This window comes from Dryobates pubescens, chromosome 10 (assembly GCF_014839835.1).
Source record: "Dryobates pubescens isolate bDryPub1 chromosome 10, bDryPub1.pri, whole genome shotgun sequence".
Lineage (NCBI taxonomy): Eukaryota > Metazoa > Chordata > Aves > Piciformes > Picidae > Dryobates > Dryobates pubescens.
The window spans coordinates 27,721,652-27,749,376 of record NC_071621.1 but is presented as its reverse complement, the minus strand read 5'-3'; the positions used below and the strand labels follow the sequence as shown (position 1 = coordinate 27,749,376).

The window sequence follows — 27,725 nt, the reverse complement described above, 5'->3', positions numbered from 1 at the left end:
ACTGATGTTAAAACTGCAGCTTTGTATTTTTTAGTTGTTTACTGTAAAAAGGAAGAGGAGAAAAAACCAAAACCTGTCAATTAATCTACTGAAAGCATTAAACTTTCAGATTGTGTCATTATTGTTGCAACGAGGACTGGCCAAAATGCTTCAATTTTTATCAAGAAGTGAGATTTCATTAAAATCTCTTTGCAAAATAACATGTCCCATTCCAAGGAGAAATTCACTGAGAAGTGAACTTCAGTTCAAACCCTTTTGCTGTCCCTTAGAAAAAGCAAAAAAAAACCCCATTCGGTTCTAACTGAACAGAGCAAGGGCCTGTGTTTGCCTCCTCCACTTAGTGGGAATGCACCAGACCACTGAGAGGAAAAAAAAACCAAACAAAAGAGATTATAAAAAACACATATTCAAACTTCCCAGACTAGCAAAATTCAAAATAAGATACTTGTAGGAGCCCTAGCAGCCCCAGCTGCAACAGGGAGTGCAGCAACATGAAGAGATGAACATTGGGGTGGAATGTAAGCAGCAAATCCCTCCAGTGGAGGAATGAAGTCCAACAGCATGTAGAAGGTGTAGGTATGTAATATGGCTTGCAGAACTGGATCCTATGAGAAGCTGAGTGGCTTTTGTAAGATGCTGTTTGAGGGTACCAGGCACTGAGGTATGGGAACCGTGAAGCCCTCAAGTATCACCTGCAGATTTAGGTCCCCAGTGCAATACAAAACATATGTGCTCCCTTTAGCGGCCTGGGAGCTTGCTTTGGCTTAGTTCTTCCTCCAAGCATTTGCTATTAAGTTAATTAAGCATTTAAAAATAACAGCCTCACTTTCCAGAGACTCAACATAAATACTACTCTGTCTTCAAGGGGCCAGACTTTCTGCAAGGGTAAATCAATACAGTTTCACTGACTGAGGATCTGGCCTTAAAGTCTACCCAGTGCATTAAAACCAGCGCAGCACGACATATGCCTTGGCAGTAGAACAACTCTCAAGATCAATATTTGAGGGAAATTTGGCAGTAAGAGAAAAAAAAAAAAAAAGCTGTATTTTGAAATGCTGACATCTCTTTAATCAGAGCTGACCACCACAGTTTCTCCTCTTGTGAACTGTACGGTTATGCCTGGAGTTTCGCTGTCGTTCTCCTCAAGCTTTAGCGCTGCGTTGTCCAAGCCAGCGCTGCTGGGCTGCGGCAAGGCAGTGGGTTCTGCTGTCTGGGTGGGGGTGGAGCAATACAGGATGAAACCCACCATGATGATCACAAAGGACAGGATATAAAGACCTGAAAACTGTCAAGAGAAAAGAAAGAGACAGATGAAGTCTTTCCTGATGTAAAACCATGTCAACGCTGCCTTGTTTTGAGAACGTGAAAGCTACCTTCCTTTCAAAAATGAATGAGGATTAGCACCACAGTCTGCATTCAGGACTGAAAATCAAAATGTAGCACTTCCATTTACTGACAAACTCAAGCTACTGGCATGTTTTCTCTGCCATCTCATCCTCAGCACAGTGGGATGGGCAGTTTTCTTAGGTCTACATACTAGAATCTTACAAAAGAAAGCAAATGGCTGTAAATATGGTGATACTAAAGGGTAGTTGTTACACACCTGAATGCTGGAACACTGTATCCCTAAGAGAACTTCCTTTCAGCACTGGCGAGAGATGAAAACTCTCCATCCTACTGAAAGTTACCAGAGTAGGTGGTTCTCTGCACAGCTCTATTAACTATCTGCAGGGTTAGATAAATGTAACCACGGCTTGGTGCCGTGGGTTAGTTGCTTGGGCGGTGTTGGATTGGTTGATGGGTTGGACGCGATGATCTTGAAGGTCTCTTCCAACCTGGTTTATTCTATGTATTCTATGTATTCTAATTCCTGGACCGAAACTGGTTTGCTCTCAACACCCAGTTTGAAAAGAGGGAGACTGAGGCTCCTTTCACAAGATTGGTATTTGTGCTCTGTTAGGTGCAGTGTGAGGTAAGAGCTTGAGCTGCCAAGGTACATCAGACATTTGACTCACTGTTTTTTCACTTGCCTGCCTGAAGTCCAACAATGGCCAGAAAAATAAATGCTTGCTTCATAACACCGGATTAAATAACACAAAGTGATCAATTTATCAACAGTGAGGACTACTTTTCCAGCAGGTTTATCCTTATTGCCTTTGCCAATCCACACTGGTTAAACAGTATGCTGAAGGACATAGAGCATCTTGCATCCCACAGTCAATATTCCCTAACCTCCTTAAATTCCTCAGGTGAGTTTAAAAAACATGTTCTGGCTTATCAAACAGCAGAGCTGGGTGAAATGAATGGCAGGACTTGGACAGTGGACTCTGATCCAAAAAAAAAAAAGACTGAGGCATCTATATTAAGGCACTGTGATTCCTAGCTGGCAGTCACTTGGGTTGGAAGCCCTTGGAAGGAACTATGCAAAAGGAAAAGCACATTGAAACACAGTGGCCTTGTGATATGTGCCCTCCCTCTTCACCTTGCTGGCTGTTTGCCTGGAGGACCTTGAGCTCATGCGTTCACCCTCCACAGGAGGAAGCACCAAGCTCTCAAGACATCCTGATGGAGGCAGCAGCATCCATGGTCTTACCCCTGATTTGTTCCAATCAAATAGGCAGAAGTTGGGTCACTATCAAGGCACCTGCAAAACCTCTCCACAGTGCAACCTAAGGCCATGAGTGAACACATTTGTGTGCAAGAGCATGTGGCTGGCAGGCAAGACTGGGCAGTGACAATAACTGCTCCATGCCCTCTGCTAGTGCATACAAGGCAGAAGGTATCTCAGATCCTGCTCAGAATTGATTTCTCCATGAGAAATTAACACACAGTCAGCAAGCCAGGGTGCCAAAGCTGTTGCAGCATACCTGTGATTCATGACCTACCTACATCTTTACAGCTATTGGCACAGGTGAACCTCAATCATGCTGCTCCAACCTACCTATGAGCTATTTTTCTTTCTTCCACTTTTGGGGAGGGCTCAGTGGTCTTCTGGGTTTTTTTATTCTTCACCCTCCCCCCTTATATAAAATACTGCAGTAACTTCACTGCTTCAGACACTAATTTCACTCATACCTATGCAGCTATTCCCATACTTGCTATCATGCTTAAAGACTACTTTATATGTTACCAGAGGACTGTAACTCCATCTAGTGTCTCTATTTGCAGTGTACTTCTCTTCCCCATGAGTTCATACAACAAAAGCATTTGGAGATCTTTTTTAGTACATCTTGAGGGACTACAGGTATCTACATAATGAGATCATTAGCAACAAGCACAGCAAATATACATTATGGAGTAAAAGAGAGAAAGAGCTTATCAAAACAGTTACAAACAATTCACTTTTCACCTTAAACAGATGTGGTTGGGGCTGAAAAGTTGAGTGCATTAGCAAAATGCTGTGCACAAGTTAAAACCTCATCCTCACCTTTTTGCTGCCTTATTGTTTCTAGCCACAGATGCAAGCTCTTATCTTAATAAATAGCTGCAATCTCATAAAACAATCCCAAAGTCTTCTCTAATTCATTTTTCCTTTGTGCTACCAGAATACCCTGATGTTAGTAATTATGGGATAATCTGCTACTGGTGAAAAATCCTTACAAAAATAAGCTAAAAATCCTGATGAATAAATTTATTATATCCCTTCCAAAGCTCTTGCTTATTTCTTCCTCTTAGCTATAAATTTATAATCACTTCTTGAGTTACGCTATCTGGGTGCCAAAATATGTTTAGAAGTGACTTAGAAAGAATTTTTTTGTCAGAATGTAAGTATGGTTCACCTCCTACCTTCATTTTTAATGCATGCTTTGTATCTTGGAGCAAATTTTGGAACCCAAGCCAGGGACGAAAGCCTAGCTAAGAGACTCTTAAAAAGGCAAATCCAGCTGCTCCCAGCTAGAGCTACCTGCCATTACCAGAAATCCACACTGTAAAACAAATTTGCCTTCATTTTCAGAAACAAATCTGACTGAAAATCTTCTGATTCTCCATCATGCTGAAGAGAAAGCAACCACATGGAATAATACAAATTACACTCTTAAGCAAAGTTCACAAGCTTCTCACTAAGCCCTTCCAGTCACCGAGCAACAAGCTCAATTACTCCGATTGCTGTAATAAGCCAGGTTCTCACAAATGACTCTGGATGAAAAATGTAGGGTGGAATGAAATCCTTTTAGCTTGTCATTTAGCTCGAAAAGACATTGCCAACAATAGTTTAGAGCACAATAAAAGTAATTGTCTTTTGGAGAGGTACAGTATTTATCTGCATGTTTTGTAATTCCTTTAGTTTCTCCTTAGCAATGTCACTGAGAGAGCTTGATTCTTACCCCAAGATGTTGGTAATGAACAGATCAAACTTCTGAAAGAAAACAGTCATTTCTGGAAATCAAAGCAAACTCCTCTCTCAGACACCAAATGCCTTTGAGGACAGGGTGATTCAAACTCTCTCCTCAGACATGGGAAGATGAAGCAAATCTAACATACAGTCGCACACAGGGCTTACAGCAAGAACTCTGCCACCTGAACACCTCAAGCAATTACTTACTATCCATCAACATTAACATATTCCATCAAGTGGCAGACTGTTTGAAAGTCGCTATCTGCCTAATGGTGCAGTGCTAATTAAACTATGACTCCTCACGATTGGCATCTGCCAACGATGAGCAATACAAGCTGTAAAAACACACAAGTACAAAGGACTGCTCAGTGGCTTTTATGCTTGATTTATAATTTTGGAGTAAAAACATAACTGAAATGACAGTGAAAGAATGGAGGTACTTACATTATAGAAAAAGAGGAAAAGCCCAAAGAACAGACTGTAGAGATCCGCAGTCAGAATACCCAGGTTGACCGAGGTTGCACTGGTAACTTTAATCACTACTGGCATGAAGCTATACAGCCCGAACATACACAGGGCAAAGACTGTGAACAGCAGCACTGTAAAACAAGATGACAATTTAAAGAACACTGACATCCTTCAGATGCCTTAAAATCATGCTTTTTTTTTTTTCTCTTAGGATAAGGTCTCCTAAAGGATATGGGAATGCAAATTTAAGAAGACATGGAAGAAATATTTCATTTCCAAGTCTATCCTCTTTGGCAAAAAAAAATTACTGTATCCATACAAGAAAGTTCTCATTCTTTCCTAGTTCAGGAAATAGTTGACTAAAGAAATTTAGAGCCATGTTTATCATGTACAGCTCTGCTGCAGCCAAAATGCCATATAATCCATTTTCCCAGTATTTCATTTAGGAAGGACAATAGAAAACTGTTCATGTGATGCTCCAGCACCAGACATGGCTGTAATTAAACAGGTTTAATTTTTACTTATTTCAATTTCTTTTCAAAACTTGCTTCATGTTCTATGTAAAATGCAAAAACCTGAGCTCAAAGGTTTTAATGCTCAATCCTGCAAACCACAGCTCTCTGCTAAGCTGCAAAGTCTGCAGAAAACAGATTTGAATAGAATGGAATGAACCCGGTTGGAAGAGACCTTCAAGATCATCGCGTCCAACCCATCAACCAATCCAACCCACCTAAACAACTAAAGCATGACACCAAGCACCCCATCAAGTCTCCTCCTGAACACCTCCAGTGATGGCGATGGGACAATATAATAGGAATGTTGCTTCATATCCAGAGAAGGAAAACCTAAACCCCAGCTCTCAAAGTCTAAATGACTGTAATTTCCAGTGTTCTGCAGAAAAGCACATCATTTTGTCATCCACATACCAATTTTCCAGTTCCATGGAATCCTCATTATCTCTCTATGTTCCACAATGGCTCTAGAGTAAAAGATATAATACAATAGAAGAGAGGGGGACAAAAATCATAGTCAAATAATTTAATTACCAAAACCTAAAAGAAACATTTTGATTTATAATCCCTTAATTTTCATTTGACACTGTGTTGAGGGGCACTAACTCCAACATCTAACAAGCATGAAAAAAAAAAAGACTTGAAAATTAAAGTGCCTTGAAAGTCAAGAGCACTTTTATTTCATTCTCATGCCTCCTTGCCAGGCTTTTTCATCCTTCAGAGATTCAGTTTTATTTGATATACCATCTGAGGAAATTATTAACTATAATGATGAGAAATGAGGAACATAAAATTCACTAGGTAGACTTAAGTGCATGTGGTCTGTTACTCTACTGTGGTTATTTGTAAGAGTATACATGGCTTCATTTTAAGTTTAATATGGAAGATCTTCCCACTAATGATTATCTCCTGAACTCTTCCACAGAGAAAATCCATGAAGAAACACATTCCCGTGAACGGTCCTCAGCATACTGAGCGTCCTCGCGAAGATCAGCAAAACCAAGCCAAGTATGGGATGTGCTCAATTGCACAATTTCAGCTTTAAAATGGCTGTAATAAGAGCAGTGCAAATAAAAAGGACATGAAACAGATGCTGATCAGCCACGAGAATAAAATCCACGTGACAGGACTCCCACAGAGGCCAAAGGCAGATGTAACAAATCATTCACTCATAACAACATGATTTCATGGTAGACAAGCAATCATCTGTAGAATAGTCTTAATTAGTTTTAAAATAAATATTAGATCCTTACAGCTGTAGACCGCTGATAATAGTCCCAAACAAGCCCACCATTCCTAGAAACTCCACTCTGCTCAGATTTTTCACAATGTATTCCTCACTCACATTAGAAATGGCATACAAAGAAGCACCAAGAAGCACTAAGACATCTCCAATCACCACGTCACTACCTGTACAGAAATATTAATCCACAATAAGAGTAATGCTGCGAACACTTTGTACACTTTCTTTAAAAAGACAAGCAAATTTATCTCTAACATCTCTACCTTCCTAGCACCTTCCAGAACAAGGGGAAAGGAAACATCCCCTCTGCGTGCAGGTGAGTGGCTTGGTGTCTCCTTATGGACTCTGCTACCTGGCTACCTCCCCCTGCACAGTCTGGATTGAGCTAACCCCAGCATTTAAATTTCATCCTAACCAAGCCACTGCTGTATAGTCTGGTCTAATTCTGCTTCTGCTGACCTCAAGCGCTGTAGAGACTGAAGAAAATTCCCACTTAGAGATGCTCCCCCCTTTCTGAGCATTGCCTCCACTTTTGCAGTAAAGCATGATTCAGGTCTTGCTAAAATCAGTCTATTGATTTCAGCAGGACCTGGACTCAGCTTCAAGTTTATGAAAGGTCTTAAGAGGCCACTGCAGATGGGCGATATCATGTATTCTGCTGCAGTTTATTTATACTGTGCAAATGGGACTCCCTGTGATACAGTAAATGCCATTATGTATCAGATAAATAGCAAGAGGATCACTTTTGTTTAAATCCTTTAATTGACTTAAAATTTCCTTCCTTGAGCAAGCTGGCAATCACTAAGAAGACACACTGGAAATATGACATCAAGCAGTAGCAAGGATACCCAAGTCAGTGAATGCAATCCAAGTCTCATGGAAAGACTCTTCTCCCTCAGGATTGATATACCTGCACCACAAAACACTAAAGCTAGGCCTCAGTTTGCCTTGACACCTGCCCTACAGTGAGGCCTCAAAATAAGAGCAAACAGGCTTGTCTCTATGTTGCTTGATGAAGTCAACACCCTGAAATTTACTTTGACTCATACACTCTGGCTCTGAAAATTCAAAATTCTTATTCAAAATAAAATTGTTATGATAGGGATTCATTTAGAGAGAAAGACCTGCTCTTATCTGCACCTGAATGGATCCTGGTCCCCAGAACCCAGCCTCCCTGCTTAAGGTCCCAGGAATCCCCAGCATCCTGTCCACATCTCCTTTTGCTCTCCCATAAGTAACCCCTTGCTTTCCAGTCTGTGATCTGTGGGCCTTAGGTATACATGGACCATTTCTGTCAGATCTGCCAAAGATATCTCTGAGAAGTCAGCTACTGTTGAGTAACTTTATCTGCTACTTGTATTCATAGCAGACTGCAAATCAGAGAAGTCTGGCTGCCAGCAGGCTGATACCATGTAAGCAAGGCTGGTACTGCATCTTTTATTAGACTATCTCACTTGCTTAGTAGAAGTGAAGAAGCTTTCAAGAATGAGGCCCTTAATCAGCTCTGATGCACAGCAGCAAAATTTAAGCTTAACACAAGTGTTTCACTTTTATGGTGGAAGAAATAATCACAGAAACTACAAGAAAAGAAATTCCACAGCTCCCTATAAAATCAGCATCTCCTCAGCCACTATCTTCTTGGACAGGAAATACAAACAGTAGCTTGTCTTCTCTTTAAAATTAGAACTATGTGCACTCCCCCTGTATTTGCTCCTCTTCCTCCTTTACAAGTTAGCCCATCATGGCAATGTCTCTGCTTTTCCCCCCACCCTCATGATAAAGGACTCCTTACCTTCACTGTCCTGCCTCCCTGCCAAAATGTCTGCACCCACCATTGTTCCTACACCCAGCAAACAGATGGCAACAGCAAGGAAATGGATCAGCCTGTATCTTGCACGGAGAATGAACCACGACAAAGCCATCAGCACAGGAATCCCAAAACAGTCCAGCAGCTGTGTGCACATAGAAATGGTTTGAATTAGAACCCCACCCAATCTGGATTACACTATCCTGAAAGCAAATGCACAGGATCTTACTTTCTGTCACTGTCAGAGGTTAATGAAAGCCACAAAGCAACCCCAGTGGTTTCATTGAAAGAGGTCAGATTTTACCATTAAAAGCATTTTGCAAGTGAAAGAGAAGCTGGGGCAGGTGTCCAGTCTCTCCTGATAGGAAGGCACTGACCTAGAAACCTGTCTAGCGATGGATCTAACTAATCTCTGCAGCTTTGCAAACAAATGATAGGATGTTGCTCTGAAACCACGTTGCTCCCCATGACACCAATACAAGGAAGTATTTCCTTTTCTCCCCAGCAAGTTTTATGTAGCTCATCTTTTCACTCCTCAAATCTGCAATTAGAATTTAGGGCTCCACATATGCAAAGTAAAAATCTGGAACAACTGAAGGATACAAGTACTCTGATTTTACATTGAAGTGACTGGGAGGAGAATCTGCAGTTCTGGTTTTAATTCCCCCCTACCCCAAACTGGATCCTACTAAAAAAAATAAATAAATATATATGGTACTTGTGCTGGAAGTCATGTGCAAAACTAACAGAAGATAGGAAGGGAAGAACAGCTTTTCTAAAGTCACCTTCCCAATCTTCCAGTCTCTCATGGAAGTATGTACAAGCCACCAATGTGTTCTCATTACTCTGTTAGAGCAGACTCTCAATTAATCTGAAGCAGGTAACACACTCTAATTCACCCATGCCCCAGCAGCAGAGACACAAAAGGCAGCTGGAGTTTAGAAGCTCTTCAAATGTGTTTGCAGACACTGCTCCAAGCAGACTTTGTTTCAAGGATGTCTGCACTCCATGATGCATCCATCTTCTACCCATTGTCCCTCATGGCAGAGAGTATCAAGAGTCACCTGTATTCTTAATACAGATGGGCATAATGTTCTAGAATAACCAAATAATATTGAGACTATTAAGGTAATAATTAATATTTAATTCAACAAATTCAAAATTTGTTTCTGAATTTGTCTGGAAGGGGGTGGAGGGAAAAAAAGGTGTATTTTCTGACCTCAGTAGAGTGCCATGAAGCTATGTAAGAGGACAGTGTACACCAAAACATATAACCAGCTTTTCAAAGATTGCTCACAAACTACTTTCAAATATCAGCCCTTAGAACTTGGTCTCTTGAAGTCCCTACAAAGTATTAGGTCCAGCTCAATGGGACTGAAGTATAATCATTACAATCAAGACAAAGAGCCCTTAGTCCTTAGTGTTTGTTGCCCACCTCTGCCTGCCTAAGTGTACTACTGCAGTTGCCTTACCCATGTCATTTCATCTATTTCAATACCACTTTGCTCTGCTGCAAAATATCACACTGTGCTATCCTACCCACTCACAGGTCTTTTTCTCTATCATACCTCTAGTTCAGGCTGAGGAAAAAACTGAACAATCAAAACACAAGAAATATTACAAACATTAAAAGGCAAATATTTACTTCCCTGGTAGCACTACTAAGCAAGCTTTCACTTCCCTGTTGAGATGTTCCCACATAGCTTAAAGCAGTTTTCCAACAAAAGAGAAAGAATGGAAGAAAAACCCTTCAAAAAATAAATCCTTAATTAGGATGTAAGAAAGTGGTACATAATGAGCCAGAAGCTCTTTCAGTAACGCCAGATGGGGCATCACTAAACTCAGACCAAAAACATACTGTAGAGCTACAGCATCCCGGTTAGAAGACTTGCAGCCAGGACACACAGGCACCAAATGATGAAGAACATGCTCTAGTGATCTGTTCCAGGGAACAATTATCCTCAATTACAGAGAGAAGAAATCTGATTTCCAACTACCGGATCTTGCCTTCCCTTCATCTATTATGTTACAGATCTCCTTGGTGGGAAATGCTCTCTTCTAAACAAGATCAAGATCAAAGAGGTGCAAAGCAGATGTAATGCCTCAATGAATTGTGTCAATGAAATAATTTGAAAGAACAAAGTTTATTTACTTGGGGTTTATGCCATTTACAGTAGTACTGTGATACTGATTACTATTGCCAGTAGAGCCTCAGCAAATCTATCTTATTCAATCCCAGCCTGCACTTTCACATGGGAAAAAAAATGGATAATCTGGTGATTTGATTTACAAATGTTTTGACCCAAGCCATGCTTTGGCCACACTGTTTATAGGAGGTAGGGTGAGTAAATTATTAATAGATGTTTTAATACATGGTTAATAAACTATCATAGACTGTTGGAGGTCATTGCTTTGCTTATAACTGTGAGCTCCAGACAGCTTTGTGAAGAACAAAGCTCAACAGTTCACCCTGCCTGCTTTCCCACAAGACTCCCTTAGGGCAGTCTCCACCTGAGTTCCAGGGAGTCAGCCTGCATTTTCCCCTGTTGAGGTTCACACTCTCCCATGAGCTGATATTCTGTCAAAGGCAGCCTATAAAATGCCTTCACTCAAGTTATCTAGATCGTGCCAAATGATATGCTACCAACACAAAATCACAGCCTTGCTGCTTGGTTTTTCCTATGAAATATGTGGTCGAAGAGCAGAAGAGCCAAGTCTTGACACACGACAGGACACCAGCAGCAAGACTACTCTCCAGCATTGCCCTGGCCACAGCCTAACAAGAAGAATTCAGCTGTGGACCAAAGCCTTTTTCTTTATTTACACAGAAATGAGAGCTGCCATCCCAATGCTATCTCTTCAGAAATCTCCCAACTTCTTCCGGGCAATGGTAGTATTTGATAAATAAAGGAAAATCAGTTCTGCTTTTGTGTGCATGTGTGAGAAAATACATGGAAGTTCCTTGCTGAGCTGACAAAATTTATCTTTGAAGACAAGGTTCACAGGACTAAGCTGAAGCTCCAGTCAACCAACATTTTAACAGCGCTTACCCTGTATTTGGGGAGGTGCCATATACTCCTGCATTGTTTTATGCTCCCTGGGCACCCACTCACAGCCAGTACTGCAGACAGGCCATCAGGCTTGGTGTTTCGAATGACAGGTTCTGATGAAGCTACAGAACTGCTTGCTGTTGACTGACTGAAAATGCCTTGCACTAGAGCAAATCATAGGCTTTTGTTGTTGTTGTTCTGTATCTTATTTCTGATAGTGGTGAGAAACTGGTGACTTCAGAGAATGCACAAGAAATCTTATGGCAACAGACAGCTACAACAACTTCACTATTGCTGAACTGCCACAAAGCAGCAGCAGTCTGAAGGTTACCACATGGGAAAATGGTTCAGCAAATGCTGTTTGGCAACCAGACAGGACAACCTACTCTACCTATCTATTCTTTCTTAGTTTCCATGAAAGAAATCATGGAAGTAGCTTTACTACTTCTGAGAACCTGAACCTGGTTCAAAGTCCTGGCTTTTTCGGCTATAAAGCATATGATCAAAGAGTCTCTCAATTATCAGCTTAACTTCAATTACCAGCATAACTTGATCTTGAGACTCACATGTGTCACTCTTAAGGCTTTGCTTTCTTAGTCATTATTTGTAAGACAATTAAAAGCCTACCAAGTCCTAATATGCAAGCATAAAGTGGAAATGTGACAATAATAATCCATCAGGCACATGTTACTGGTCTTCAGCAGTGCAAAGAAAAGTTACTGCAGTTCTCTTGAAGAGCCCAAACCACAGTTTATTGTTTTACAGGTAATTCTTTTAAATATTAATCCCTGTTACTCTGACTCTGTAAAACACTGACACCTAAACACTCCCTTCCAACTAACGGCCAGCTCTGCATGGTATGTTATTTTTTCATTCGGGTAAGTAGGGCCATGACCCCAGCCACAGATCTATCATCAGTAAAAGCAGGCAGACTGGCTAGGCCCCAGGCACACTCCCTTTTTGCTTCTGCACCATCTCCTCCCTTGTTCCAGCAGCAGCTGTGGAGCTAAATAGTGAGATAACTTGAACCTGACATGTTTGTCCAATAGTCCAGCGAAAGGCAGGGCTTAGTCTGATTTTGCTCAGAGCCCTCAGCCAGTTTGCTCAACAGATTTGATGGTGCAAGCTTGGGAGGCAGGAGGAAAGCACTATCTCTTCCAGCAGTTTATGCCTGTGCAGGGTGACAAAGAAAGCCCAGCCCTAGCCCTCTTGCTTATAGAGCTATTTCTGAACACAAGATTTATTCTAGTGCAGCAACACAGCACCTAGCACTAGCATTGCAGAGGATGTCTACTGTCACTTCAGGAGCCTGGCACACTGAGTTCCCTTCCATCTCTTACAGAGAGTGGCATATCCATAAGCCATAGGGCTGGTCACTCACTGCATGGTCAGCAACATCAGTTAACTAGCAGTATGTCTTCATGTGTGGTGCTACATCTCACAATGCTTCCCATAGCTTTTAGGACCAGACAAGAGTCCCATCAGCAAGAGCCTGTGCTGAGTGAGTTATCTGGTCATAAATCTTTACTTTGCATCAGGAAAAAAACCTGAGTGGCTGTCAGCAAACTCTTAGAAGTGCTTTCTATCAAAATAATTAGAGTTCAACTCAAGAGCTGGCACTGAGTAATACAAGCCAATTTTCTCTGCTTCCTGGAAATGTTATTCGTGATCCAGGATGCTCTTCCCTGTACTGCAGAGAGAAAATAGATATTTGAAAGTGTTTTTTTAGGCTTAAATAGCTTCCACAGCTGTCCTATGAATCTCATTTCAGAAACCAGTCCAAAACAGTAAGAAAAGCACCAGTTCAAAAGAGAGATCAGTCCTTACCTGCACACTTGTGAGGGTTGTGTATTGGTAGGCTTTTACTATCATATAGTTGGCTTCAACATCAGCAAGTCCCAAAAAAATATACTTCCACCACCTCTGTTTCAAAATTTGCCAAAGACTGTCACTGCCTATTTAGAAGAAAGCAGCAAACAGTAAGTGTTTCTTTCCAAGCAAATGTTAAACAGGAATCTTACTTTTTAGAAGCATAAGTAATACTGAGATAGTCTATTTTGGTTGCACCTGCTTAGAAGAAACACAACATCAAAATGAAGCCTGTGAGGAGGCAATGCAAGTGGTGAAAAGCACATAAATTTTCACAGAATCAGCCAGGCTGGAAAAGACCTCCAAGATCATCAAGTCCAACCTATCACCCAACCCTACCTAATCAACCAGACCATGGCACTAAGTGCCTCATCCAGTCTTTTCTTAAACACCTCCAGGGGCATTGACCCACCACCTCCCTGGGCAGCCCATTCCAATGGGCAATCACCCTTTATGTGAAGAACTTCTTTCTAAGATCAAGCCTAAACTTCTCCTTGCACAGCTTGAGACCATCCTCTTGTCCTGTTGCTGGTTGCCTGGGAGAAGAGACCAAGCCCTACCTGGCTACAACCTCTCTTCAAGTAGTTGTAGACAGCAAGAAGGTCTCCCCTGAGCCTCCTCTTCTCCAGGCTAAACAACCCCAGCTCCCTCAGACGCAGGAAAAAAAACTGCAAGACTAGAGTTATTTAAAGAGTAAATTAAGACTAGGGGGAATACTAAATAGCCTCTGGTAAAGAAGCTTCTTACAAAAAAGTCTATTTTCCCTAATATAACATAGGACTTAAAGAGTATATAATTTTAAACAGGCATGAAATGAAATAAAATTAAATGCACATTTAACCTGTGAAATTCAGGTCCATGTGTTATTGCAAAGCAGGGGAGGTTTAGGTTGGATGTTAGGAAGAAGTTCTCTACAGAGAGAGTGATTGCCCATTGGAATGGGCTGCCTGGGGAGGTGGTGGAGTTGCTGTCATTGGAGGTTTTCAGAAGACTTGATGGGGTGCTTGGTGCCATGGGTTAGTTGTTTAGGTGGTGTTGGATTGGTTGATGGGTTGGACGCGATGATCTTGAAGGTCTCTTCCAACCTGGTTTATTCTATTATTCTAATTGTGAACTTAAAAAAACCCTACAAGTACTGGCTTCTTTAGTTTCAAAGTATGAAAACAAAATGTAGAAGATGAAAGAAAGAAAAAAATTAACTAGACTCTCCCATCCCCCATTTCACATACCAGTCCTAAATGCCAGCATTGTTGTATAAACTAGAAGCAGCAAAGAATAGTTGATGAAACTTTGAAACATTGGAGTATTCACTTGGTATTTTTCTGCTAGGTACTGGCTTGTAACAGCAGTCCCACAGATAAACAAGGAGAGTATCTGTCCCAGAATGATTGTTTTCAAAATATGCCTGTGAACATAAAAACAAACAAACAAACACAGTTAGCTTAGAATGAAACATGCACAATTTAAAAACAAGTATTTGCTGGTTGTCCAGAGAAAATGTTATTTTTCAGAGTGACACTTTATTTTTTCTCTACTCCCTGTCAATGTTGTTCTGATTACCAGTAACTCAGGTTTTACCTGCACAGAAGATTCATAAAATAGTTTGGGTTGGAAGGGAGTTTAAAGACCATCTAGTTCCAACCCCACCGCCATGAGCAGGGACACCTTCTGCTAGATCAGGTTGCTCAAGGCCTCATCCAACCTGGGCTTGAACACCTACAGGGAGGTGGCATCCATGATCTCCCTGGGCAACCTGTTCCACCTTCATTGTAAGGAATTTCTTCCTAATGTCCAATCTAAATCTACCCTCCTCAAATTTCAATCCATTCCCTCTCATCCCATCATTACAAACCCTTGTAAAGAGTCACTTTCCCAGCTTTTCTGTAGGCCTCCTTCAGGTACTGGAAGGCTGCTATGAGGTCTCCCCAGAGCCACCTTTTCTCCAGGCTGAACAAACCCAATTCTTTCAGCCTGTCCCCACCAGGGAGATGCTCCAGCCATCTGAACATCCTCATGGCCCTCCCCTGGACCTGCTCCAGTAGTTTGATGTCCTTCTTACGCTGGACACACCAGAACTGGACACAGACCTACTCTACCCTCATGACAGCCATATAAGAAGCGAGGTGAGTTCAAACCACGAGTAAGGGAGACTGCAAAAATTTCCAAGGACCTTCAAGCAGCTCACTTGGCAGGATCAGACCATTAGCAGGATCTATTCCCATCAAGAGAGGCATTGATACACACAGCCTGCATTAAATCCTCTCTGCTCCGCTGAATCTCCTTCTGACCGTGGGCAACAGAAATTTGCAACACGGAGATAAGGCACAACTGCTTTCAGCCTCTTCTGAAAGGTGAGCCTTTGAAAGTGCTCTGAGACCCTAAACTGCACAGTTCTAAGGAAATACAAAAGCATTAACCATAGAATCATTGGACAGACCAGGTCAGAAGGACCTCAAAAGATCATCTGGTCACAGGGTGCTGTGACCTAGCACCCTGTCCAGTCACATTTTGAAAACCACGGTGAAGTGGACTCTACTGCATCCCTGGCAAGACTGTTCCAGTGATTCAATGTTCCCATTGTAAAAAAAAAACCTCTTACTTACAATTGGAATTGTTGTAATTAATCCTTACTGTGTATTTTTTCTGCTATATTCCATAATGTCCTGCTGTAATTGAGAATGGACTTATAAGCACATTTTAGTCAAAGATCATGTTTTCATTTACAACTCCTTTGAAGTCTAACCCACACCTAGGGCTGGAGGGAGAACTCACTCTTTTAGTAGCAATTCTTCAGCTCATATAAAGCAAACTATTGCAGGTGGTACTAGACAAACTTGCTTGCTGTTTTTGATGTCCAGTGGAGCCATTCAGATTTGTACTACCCCAGACTCTGCCTGCATACTCACATTACACACTGAGAGGGGCTCAGTGCTGTGCTGTCTGTACTGGTCTGCAAAACTCACATCTAATTTGCTCACTCAGAAGACTACCGATCAGAATATAACCATCTGCACAACTGATTCATCTTTTTTTTTCCTTACTGAAAGCAATTAAGCAAGGGAAGAAGGTATCCCACATCTCTCTCCAGTCATTTCTGGAAGAGCACAAACGTGCCAGGCACTCCATCTGACAGCAGCATTGGTTGTTTTCCCAAGTTGAGTGACTTTAACATCGGAAATACCAGCTCACTCAGCTAGGCTGTGCAATCCAGCTATCAGGTGACAAAATGGGTGTGTTCAGGGAGGCTAAAGCCAACTACAATCACAAAGAAAATCCTCCCTTTGGGAAAGGAGGCATCTTTACATGGATTCTAATTCAGCGGTACAAATCTTGTTTTCAATTCAACTTGACCCCAAAGCTCTTCCGACTTTAACAGTGCTGCTAGGCACATTGTTCTCTCTGAATCATTTTGATGAGGCAGCAAAAGCCCAGTCATGCTGCAAAATCAAGAGATTTGAGCTTCATGCTTTGCTGTAGCTTATTTTACCAATCCCAGCAATGGTACACATACACATCACAAGCATTCATATATCATGTCACAATCTTTTAAGGTCCTATCCAGCTTTGTGTGAATAACTCTGGTGTGTGAGAGAATGTTCTCATTTGTAGCATTTTGAATACATAAGTAAATAACAGAGACCATATTTCAGCTAGAAATGTATAACAGAATCATAGAATTGTCAGGGTTGGAAGAGACCTCAATGATCATCTAATTCCAACCCCGTGCCATGAGCAGGGACACCTCCCACTAGACCATGATTATGTCGCAGCACAACATCAAGTGCTATAAAACATATACATGTATTTTATATATATGTAAAACATGTGTATGTACTTCATATACATGTATTCATATGAAAAAACCCCACAGAATAAAACATTGAGTCTATGTCACCTCACCTCCATAATTCTGAATTTCTTCCTATTCTTGTCAAAGATCTGATTGAACTGCTTTGTCATCAAATCGGCAACAATTGTGACACATCCTGGCTAATATAACTGGCTGATACAGAAATGCCTTTTTACTTTCACCTAAAGAATGAATTCAATCATGTGGCATTGGGAAAACTGTTAACACAGGACAGATGAAATTTCAGGGATGAGACTACCTCTTCTCTCAAGCAGGCATGCACAAGGGTGCCAGCTCACCCTTTGCCAGCCCTGCAGATTTTGGCTCCTTTGCAGGAGGCAAGATGACAGGAGACACATGAAAATTTCAAAGAAGAAATAATGCAGTAAACAACAAAATGTGGTTTCATGCATTTTCTTTAAATACATATGTGCTTTTTATTATTCAGACAGGGTTTTGCTCCAAACTATCAGAAAATGCCTTCTTTACCCTCAGTGCAGGAGGCACAGAGCAAGCTTTTAGCAATTTATTGGGCTAAATTCATTCTGTGCTTGGATTACCTGGGACAAGGGTATGGAGGTGGGGATCAAACTGGAAGAGATGCATGGCTGGGCAAAACTGCTGCAATTTATAGGAGCAAAGCTGTGAAGCCTGTAAGGTCCACACAACTAACTGCTCTTGGTAGTACATTTCCAGGAGAGCTTATAGCTGGTAGAAACCCTGCTCTCCTGAATGCAAACTCCCCTGCACTCATCTCCTAGGTGATGTCACAGAAATGGGCACAACCATGGGCAATACAACCCACACTCATCTGGCCCATTTACTGTGGACTTCTATGGGGCAAGGTTTTAAATATTTTCCTGCAGGACATAAGATGCAAAGAGGTAGCTTTGCTTGTCCTGAACTACAGCATCCTCTCTGTAGCAAAGGCCGGGACTCTGTGTGCACAGTGTTATGGCAAACTGTAACTGTTCCAGCAAGAGGGGCAGAAGGGGGAAAATCTGCTGCCATTCAAATTTGCTAATGACCAAGCAGCTTCAACCACCATTTATTAAAAATTAGAAAGATCTGGATGCCCTCTCACAGTGGATTAACTCCACTAAACTGATCTTCAGCTTTTCAACTATCTACATTTCTCTGGTTTAAAGAACCTAGGTAATTATCTCTGGTGTGTTTTGGGAAGAGACACAGAATAACCAGAATGTTCAGAACTGTTTGCTTAGTGGTTACTGCACCAGAAAGCATTGCTACTTAGTTAATGTATGTCTCAGCAGTACTACAGCATTTACTTCTACAGTACTGAAGGCATCTGACAAGGAAAGCAGGATTCAACCTGCTTCATTCCCTTCTTTATTTTTCAATTTTCTCTTCCCTGAAGAGATTCAAAAAGTTAACATCAAAAGGGCAACATAAAGACATTGTCCACTGACAGTGGAAGGCTGAACTCAAACAACGGCCCCTGCACACACCAAAATACTCATTTCTGGAAACTTTGTCTTCATATTAAATACCTCTACCCTGACACCCCAAAGCCAGGTGCAAGCCTCAGCAGGAAGCAGCCAGGATCTCAAAAAGTAAACTTCTTCGAATTGCAAATGTGATGCCACATTGCTGGCACAAAACACTGGGGCTCAAGGCAGCAAGACAACAGCTTGAACAGACCAAGATGACCCTTGTTATGTGTGGGTTCATAAGCCTTTTTATTTCAGTGTCCACTAAATTCCCCACAGTAAATTTGCCCTCTGCAAAACTTGGAAGCAAATGTTACATCCTATTGGTTTCCATTTGCAAGACAGTTTCTTGCAAGAGAAATGCTTCGAGGACACGAGTTTCCATTCATTCTGCTATTGACAAGAGTATTGATGAGTGTCACTTTCTTATTAATAATTTATTATTAGTTTTAATATATTAATTATTAACTTCTTTGTGACAGAACTTGATCCTCTCTGCTTGCCTTTTTTTTTCTTAATGCATTGGTAAGGCCTAAATCACTTAGGCCTCTCAGATGATGCAAGGTAAGTGGTCTGAAATGGCCTTTTATAGTTTGGGGGGGTTTTGTTGCTGTTTTTTTAGTGCTTGGTAGTTGGCTACTATGCAATTACTCCTCTCCCTTCCACCACCCTATCTTAGATAGCTATATTTTTGGCTATGGGCAAAACTGGGAATCATTTGGAGGTATTTTAGAACATGAGTTCCACAAATTGGTCTAAAGCCAGCGTTAAGCAACCTCCAGCTCTTGACATCCTGGGAAAGTCAGGCTGCCTTTCTTTGGCTCCATGTGAAATGCAGAATAAAATACCCCCAGGTATTAAAATTCAATCACAGTCTATACCTGAGGAAGTTAAAGGCAATCTAGTAAGCCCACAGTTAACAATCTCATTGGCTATTACTTTAATAAATCCTGTAATTCCAATGTAATTGGGGGGGGGTGGTTTGGTTTGGTTTTTTCACAACAATAAACACAGCTTTTCAAAACATACATTTATTTATGCCAGCAGTAAACACTTAACAGGCAAGGCCTGGCAACACTTTACAAAGACAGTTTACTTGCACTTCAGCGTTAACTACCAAATCCTTCCTGAAGGGGTGGGAGGAAGAGATCATTTCATCTTAATAATCTCACAATTTCATGCACATAGTTAAACAAAAACATAGGTTCTGACTAAAGACACATTCTGACTAAAGACATGGTTAGCAGATAGCTCAGGGCAGTGAAAAAACCCAACAACATAATTTAAGAATTAATAATTTTTAGAAGCTGATGTTTCAGTGTTTTGCTTTGAAACTGAGGTCAATTTAATTTGTAAAAGGCGAGAACCAAAATGAATTGCTGATTTTGGAGAAGAACCAGAAAGAACTACTGAAAAAAAAAAAAACCACCCCTTCCTACGACTCTGAAATGCCTCTAGAAAGACAGAAGCAGCTGAACCTCCAGCCACCTTGGGAAAAAAACAAAACAGGATACTTTGCAGAAGACAGTGACAGCTCACTACTTCCTTTCAAGTTCCATCAACAAACTCAGTGTGGCCATCTGGCCACATTTTACAAAACTACTAGCACTAGTGAGGTCACTGACCAGTTCAACAAGTTCCTGTCTTGTCTTACTGGGCATTCCTGACAGGCTGGAGGGATAAAAAGAGAAAAACTTAGAACTGGAATAGAAAGGCAGGCATTGCTCTCTGCACAGAACTCCACACACTCCAGTCATCGAACACCAGCTTACAAGTTCGAGGCTGGAGGAAGAGCCAGCACCTCCTGTTTGCCAGCCGAGGATACCTGATGCAGTAGCTCTTAGAGAACGTATGCAGAGCTGAGGGAAAAAAAAGCCTCTTAAATGTTTGGTGGGGTTTTTTTTATTAATTCCCAGGTGGAAACTGAAGCTGTAAGTCAACAGTAGCTTTTGCAGGCTGGAAGTCAGAGGAGTTCCCACAAAAGGTAGCACTCCACAGCTTTGAGACACATGTGATGCTTGCACAACTTGGTAGGCATGTTTTTTTCACTGGCTTTCCATGCATAACCAGTGCTCCGATTTTAAGTGATACACTTGAACAGGTCTGTCCTAAGCCAATTCAATGAAGGACAGAAAGGGAGATGCTGGTCCTTTTGGACTCCACACCTCATCTCAGCTATTCTGTCCTGTTATCTTCTCTGCCCCCTGTGACCTGCTCTTGACAGCAACGTTGTTAAAACTGTACAGAACAAAGTACAAGGGGGAAAAAAAAGGCACAGAGAGAACAGGAAAACAGAAAAAATATTAAGCCAGAATTACCACAGAAATCAAATGCATGTGTGCATATGCAAGAATACGCTCTTAGTTTAACAAAGTCAGATATGTCACTAATTCTACACTTATCTTAGCTTCACACCCTCACTCAGCAGCAGTCACAGGCTGCGCCTTGGCTGTGATTCCACAGCAGCCCCAGTACCAGAACAGCCTGTGCAGGCAGCTTTCCATCAGCAGAAGCCGAAACTCTCCGGGCGGGCGCCCGCACCCCGCCGCTCTCATTCCTGCCAGGGAGCCAGCCTGACAGGCTCTCCCGAAGGATAAAAGCTGTGCTCGGCCCACCCCAAGCAGCACCTCCGGGCCCGCACCGGGGATTCCCCCGCGGCGGGAGCTCCTCGGCAGCGCTGGCTCCGGGCAGGGCACCACACGGCTTCTCCCGGCGGCAGACAGAAGCCACCGCATCCTTACCACGCTACCGGCCAAGGCGCCGAGGGCAGAAACGTTGTCTCCCCGCTTCCTTCGCTCGCTCCCGCATCCCGGGAGAGCGATCCCGACGCGGGGCACGGCCCTCCGCCGCCCGGGAGGCGGGCAGGAAGGCCCGCGCTGCCCCGCTCCACGTGGAGGCCGGCGGGGGCCGCGGCCGGGGACTCACCAGGTACAGAGCTTGGCCCCGAGCAGCGCCAGCAGCCGGCGCGGAGAGGCGGCGGCGGCCCCGGATGGTGTCTCGGCTCCGGGCGGCGCCTCAGCCCCGAGCGCAGTGGCAGCCGCAGCGCCAGCAGCACCGGCCGGCGGCGCCCCAGCAGCGGCCGCCTCCATTCCACGGCGCTGCCCCGGCCCTGGGCCCGCCGAGAGGAGGGAGGCCCGGCGGGAGGGCGCTGCAGAGGCGGGCGGGAGGGAGGAAGGAACAGGCTAACCAGACGGCAGAACAGAACTGCGAGGGCGGCCGCCGAGACGAGCTTTGTGCCCGCCGAGGGGCCGCCCCCGGGAGGGGCATGGGTTGTCCTGGGGCCGAGGGATGGAGCTCTGCTGTCTGTTCTAAGATGCTCCTCGTGTCCCTTCTCCTTAGGGAGAGGGAAAGAAAACGGCCCGCAGGTTTCCTGCAACTCGCTGGGTGCAGGTGAGGGCAGAGCACAGCACGACACAATGCTAAGCATAGCAGAGCGAGAAGCAACAGCTACAAGGGCCGCTCCAGAAGCGCCAACATGAATTTCATATGCTGCTGTCCAGCTCAGGCAGCCCTAGCCGGGCGCCCTGGTGCCTGTCCTTGCAAAGCCACTTTTTGCCCAGCCTAGATGCAGGCTTCAACCCCCAGCACATGTGGAGGCCTGCCTGAAGCTGGCTTCGTCTCCTGTCACCCTAACCTCTCTTGCAGTTGCATGTCTCAACGTTCCTCTAAATCCTTAAAGTTTAACCTCTCCCACCTTTGTGCACAACCTTGATTTCCTCCCTTCCTAAAGTTTTAACTACCACCTGATGACTCCTACATTTTGTCCTGCTTGTCTTCACCCATGTCATCCAAACTCACCCGGAGAACTTGGTGGCATTTTGCATATGCTGGTGTTTTGTTGGTGTTTTGGGTTGGTTTTTTAACTGATGCTCTGTATGTGTCACAAGTGATGGAATTAAACCCTGCAGGTGCCTCCAGGAGGAGCAGTCTTCTGCCCACATTGGCACAAATATTTGTCACTGTCCTGGCTATTGCCAGCATGCTTTCTGACACAAGATACAGCTTCTCAACCTTCACCTGTTCCCTGCAGGGCACCACGGTTTAATATTTCTCCCCCAATGCCACAGCTTTTTTTCTGATACATTTTTCTGTGTCACAGGTGTGTTAAACACATCTAGCTGTGTTTAACTCCCATTCTAACTATCCAAGTTTATCCTCGTGGGATTTGAGTCAGGAACGTAAAAGGGGCACTATTCTGCCATTTCAGGTCATCTTTGTCACTTCATGTGTCTGCCAATCCCCTTTCAGCAGAAAGAGAAAGATGATTTTTAAGTCTCCTATTTCCCAAGTGCCAGGCCCTAACCACTAGGATACTGGCTACATGGGAGAGGATGGGTCCCCAGATCCCCTCTTTGACTCTGTGATCCTGCAATATTCAGGCTGTAGGTCAATATGAAAGAAAAGCTGTATAATTAGATGTTTTAAAAGAATATCCACAAACATACATAGAATACATAGAATAAACCAGGTTGGAAGAGACCTTCAAGATCATCGCGTCCAACCCATCAACCAATCCAACACCGCCCAAACAACTAACCCACGGCACCAAGCACCCCACTTTTCTGTTTATAATAGACATACCTATTTCTATATAATGTTGAGATTTTGTGTATTTTTTTTTCTTTCTCATGTATAACAGAACAGTTTATTAAAGTTTTAATTTGAAATCCTAATCCAATAAAAATCCTGCTGTGACTCCTGCAAGAAAGCTGCCTATCAAGATTAAGTTCAGTGTTGTGATAGTTATGAGCCAGGTCATGTTGGTCACAATTCTCCATAACCTACAATAACAGTTTAAAAGAAGCACAACAATCAGACACTGCATATTTCATCATATCTGAGATCCACAACTGTGGGAGTGTTATCATCATCTTTATTAATCTTTCATCTCCAATCTGCTGCTGATTCTCCAGAGGTGTCTTTGATGGTTTTTGTCACCATTTAAGATGAGCTCAGCTGTTGGAATCCCTTGCTACAGGGAGGCTCCAAAGACACCATCCATGCAGCACAGAACTGTTTTTATTGCTCCCCATGCTGTCCCACCAGTGGAAACTGCAATGCATGCATCTAAGGCTGTGCATCCTCTTTTAGCGTGATTCCTTGTAAAATGATGAGCAAGCATCATTTTTGTTTGATTTTGGTTTGGTTTGTTTTTTAATTGGAGGTATTTATGCCACTAGAGGTCCTTCATAGTGAGCCTGTGATTTCCTCTACAGTGGCTGGGGTTTTTTTCTCTATTTCTTCACCCATGCTACATACATAAATTAGTGTCTCTAAAGAAGTTTCTGATGGTTTATGTAATAGAATAATCAAATGCTTTTTCCCTGATTAAGTTTTTCTGGGACAATGTCAATATAAAGACTTTTCAGATGAAATTTATTTAATGAAAGCTCCTGGTTCATTATGAAATAAAATGTCCTTTACTTTTTAATTTAACAGTTGCAGGTTTTAACATTTCATTATCTCATTCCACATCTCCAATATAATCACTTTTCTCTTAGAAAAATAAAGGAAGGAAGCAATGGTCCAGCTAATGTGCAAAATTCCACAGCTGGTTAAACAACTGAATCAATAAAACTATATGTAAGGTAGTTTATCTCTTCTGCTTCATTGTTTTCTTCTATTTTTTTCTAGTTAGAAGCTGGTTGAACATGTTTCAAAACTATCTGGAAGAACTCTACAGCCTTGGGAGTTTAAATGATAGGACAGAGATTACATTTATCACTACAGAACACAGTGCCATTTATCAGGAAACTAATAACAAAGATTTGTAGCCTAAGCTCATCATTTGGAAATTATTAGGTACTAAGGCAAAGATGTTTCCAACATGGCCATGAGCTGAAAAGGCCTAGCAGCTGCGCAAAGGGCAAATGTAATCCTAGGATGCATCAGATAGAATCAAGACAGGATGTGTTAAACTATACAAAGTCCTGGGGAGATGTTATCTCAAATCTGGTGTATGTGCTCGTTACCTATTCAGGAAAAAGGGGATCTTGGTTTGTTAGTCTAGCAAAGGACACTGAAGCTGGAAAGGATTGCTGTCAAAAATGCGCTGAAAGCAAATCCTAGAAACAGAAACTTCTTTCAAAAAATATAACCTTAGCACAAGAACAAATATCTATATACTAAATATAATTAGGTTGAGGCTGAAAAGGAAAAGGCAGTTTCTTACTGTCCCACATGATATCCTGGTCTCCAAGCTGGTGCAGTATGGGCTCCATGGATGGACCATTCAGTGGATGAAGAACTGGCTTGATGGCCGCACCCAAAGGGTGGCTGTCAATGGGTCCATGTCCAAGTGGAGGCCAGTGACAAGTGCAGTCCCTCAGGGATCAGTATCAGTACTGGGACCAGTCTTGTTTAACATCTTTGTTGCTGACACGGACAGTGGCATTAAGCACACCCTCAGCAGGTTGGCTGACAACACCAAGGACCTACATCTGGGCTGGGGCAATCCTAGGCACCAATATAGGCTGGGCAGCGACTGGCTTGAGAGCAGCCCTGAAGAAAAGGACCTAGGGGTGCTGGTGGATGAGAAGCTCAATGTGAGCCACCAGTGTGCACTTGCAGCCCAGAAAGCCAATCACATCCTGGGCTGCATCAAGAGAAGCATAGCCAGCACATCGAGGGAGGTGATTCTCCCACTCTGTTCCGCTCTGGTGAGACCACACCTGGAGTACTGTGTCCAGTTCTGGAGCCCCTAGTACAAGAAGGATTTGGACATACTGGAATGTGTCCAGAGAAGGGCCACACGGATTAGAGGGCTGGAGCACCTCTCCTATGAAGACAGACTGAGACAGTTGGGGCTGTTCAGTCTGGAGAAGAGAAGGCTCCAAGAAGACCTAATTGTGGCCTTCCAGTATCTGAAGGGGGCTACAAGAAAGCTGGTGAGGGACTTTTTAAGGTGTCAGGTAATGATAGGACTAGGGGGAATGGAACAAAACTAGAAATGGTTAGATTCAGATTGGATGTTAGGAAGAAGTTCTTCCCCATGAGGGTGGTGAGACACTGGAACAGGTTGCCCAGGGAGGTGGCAGAAGCCTCATCCCTGGAGGTTTTTAAGGCCAGGCTGGATGTGGCTGATCTAGTGTGAGGTGTCCCTGCCCATGGCAGGGGGGTGGAACCAGATGATACTTGAGATCCCTTCCAACCCTAACAATTGTATGATTCTATGGTTCTACTAATATTTGCAATACAGCTGTGTCTGTGAGGACCATCAGGGCCTGGAACAAATTTTCCATAGGAGCAGCAGAAACAAGAAGATAACTACTTGGCAGTAAAGCATTATACCTGATAGCAAAAGAATCCTTCCCATCCTGTATCTATATTTTTAAAAGATTTACAGATAGAGGAAATCACAATTTAAAAATTAAAATGGTCTAATCTTCTGGAGAAGTAACCATAAATAAAAAAATAATCTAAGAAACACAATAGTAAGCTGCCCAGTGCAAAACCACACCTTAGGGCTGTACAAACATCCTGCAGTGCAGGGGTGGACCTGCTGTCTCTGTCAAGAAGGAAATAGGAAGCAGAATACATTTCCACATCACAATGTCAAAGAAAGCAAAAGGAACTGAACTAGGAGGGATGCAAATTTCAGCATGTGGAGAGTTTTATTTATAAGCAAAGATCAAAAAAATGGAGTTTAGGGACTTGATTGTCATTGAAAATCACCAGAAATCACCAACAGAAGTGGTAAAACAGAGGGTGATACTTTGGGGGAGGCAAGTGGGGATGATTAGTGTGAAGAAAAGGAGGCTGAGGGGAAACCTTATTGCTCTCTACAACTACCTGAAGGGAAGTTGTCCAAGAGGGAATGGCCTCAAGCTGCACCAGGGGAGGTTTAGGCTGGACATTAGGAAAATGTTTTTCTCTCAAAAAGTTGTCAGTCATTGGAACAGACTGCCCAGGGGAGAGGTTGAGTCATGATTCCTGGATGTGATTAAGAGATGTGTGTAGATGTGGTGCCTGGCAATATGGCTTAGTGGCAGACTTGGCAGAGTAGGGTTAATGGTTGGACTCAATGATCTTGAAGGTGTTTTCCAACCTAAATGATTGATTCTGTGAGGTCACATGAGTCTTTATGCATCAGTAATTCTGGTCACGCACGCCATCCTCAGCTTCCCATTCACCTGAAATGACTCCCTGCTTAGAACTGTGCCAGGCAAAAACATTGGGTGTTTGTTGCAAACAAACTGCCCCTGAGGCCTAAGTAAACCGATGTGGGTGCTGATTTGAGTAATAACTAGTCAGATCTCAAAGGACACTGGCTTCACACCCAGTCCAAACACAGCTTCCTCAGATCCTTAGTCTTCCAGCACTGACACCAACATAGATGATACTGAAAGAACTAATGGGAAAACTGGAGATTACAGCTTCAAACTATGACCTGTATCTCAAAAAAGATAGTCATAATAAAGCCCAAGAACCATCAAAATATAAATCTCCTTATCACATGTTGATAGCATGATCTTTATTGTCCAGACTTTCTGTCCCTGGAATGAAGGAAACTGTTCCTCAACTCTGACAGATTTCTTTCTCATAAAAGAATCATATTCTCCTGGTAGTTTCATGGAATATCGTTTAACACCTCTAAATGTGCAGCTACAGCCCACAATGAGACCTTTTCCATAGACATTGTCTCTGCTCTTTTGGACTACACATAGTAATTTTGGTTTTTTTCAGTTGGTCATTCTGATGACTATGAAAACAGTATTTTGAAAGACCCAGCAAATTGCCTAGAGTTTCCTCTCTGCAGGCTAGGGTACATCTCTACCTGAATTCTTTCCTCATTATTTAGGAAATACAGCCCAGTGAATATTCCTGAAGTTTGGGAAGACTTTGTGTTTTGTTTTCCAGGGAGAAACTCCTGGCAATATGAATTTAGTGTGGATCACGTCAATGCTTTTTTCAGACTGGGCAAAGCACACAGAATGGTTATACTGGCCTGCCCTATAGGCCTGGGATCTGATAATCTCTTGTGTTGTGTTCACCATTTATTTCATGCCTTCAGCATGGGATCCCTGCCCCTCTTTGGTGTGGGTTGTTGGGAGCTGTACCCTCCAGGAAACTGACTGGCTTTCCCTTTCTAAGATGAACCACCATGCGGAGCCTTCCACCTCTGACTGCATGGTCTGAC

The 27,725-nt window shown here is 42.8% G+C and overlaps 1 protein-coding gene across 1 annotated transcript; it reads right to left on the bottom strand.

The window, feature by feature from the left end:
• Nucleotides 1-256: 256 nt before the first annotated feature.
• Nucleotides 257-21,708, bottom strand: SLC35F2 (solute carrier family 35 member F2). Its single transcript, XM_054164751.1, has 8 exons — nucleotides 21,512-21,708; nucleotides 14,515-14,690; nucleotides 13,244-13,371; nucleotides 8,352-8,511; nucleotides 6,570-6,726; nucleotides 5,731-5,783; nucleotides 4,781-4,935; nucleotides 257-1,285 (listed from the first exon to the last, which is right to left on the bottom strand). The coding sequence occupies exons 1-8, from the start codon at nucleotides 21,673-21,675 to the stop codon at nucleotides 1,067-1,069; spliced, it is 1,212 nt and encodes a 403-aa protein (XP_054020726.1). The 5' UTR covers nucleotides 21,676-21,708; the 3' UTR covers nucleotides 257-1,066.
• Nucleotides 21,709-27,725: the final 6,017 nt, after the last annotated feature.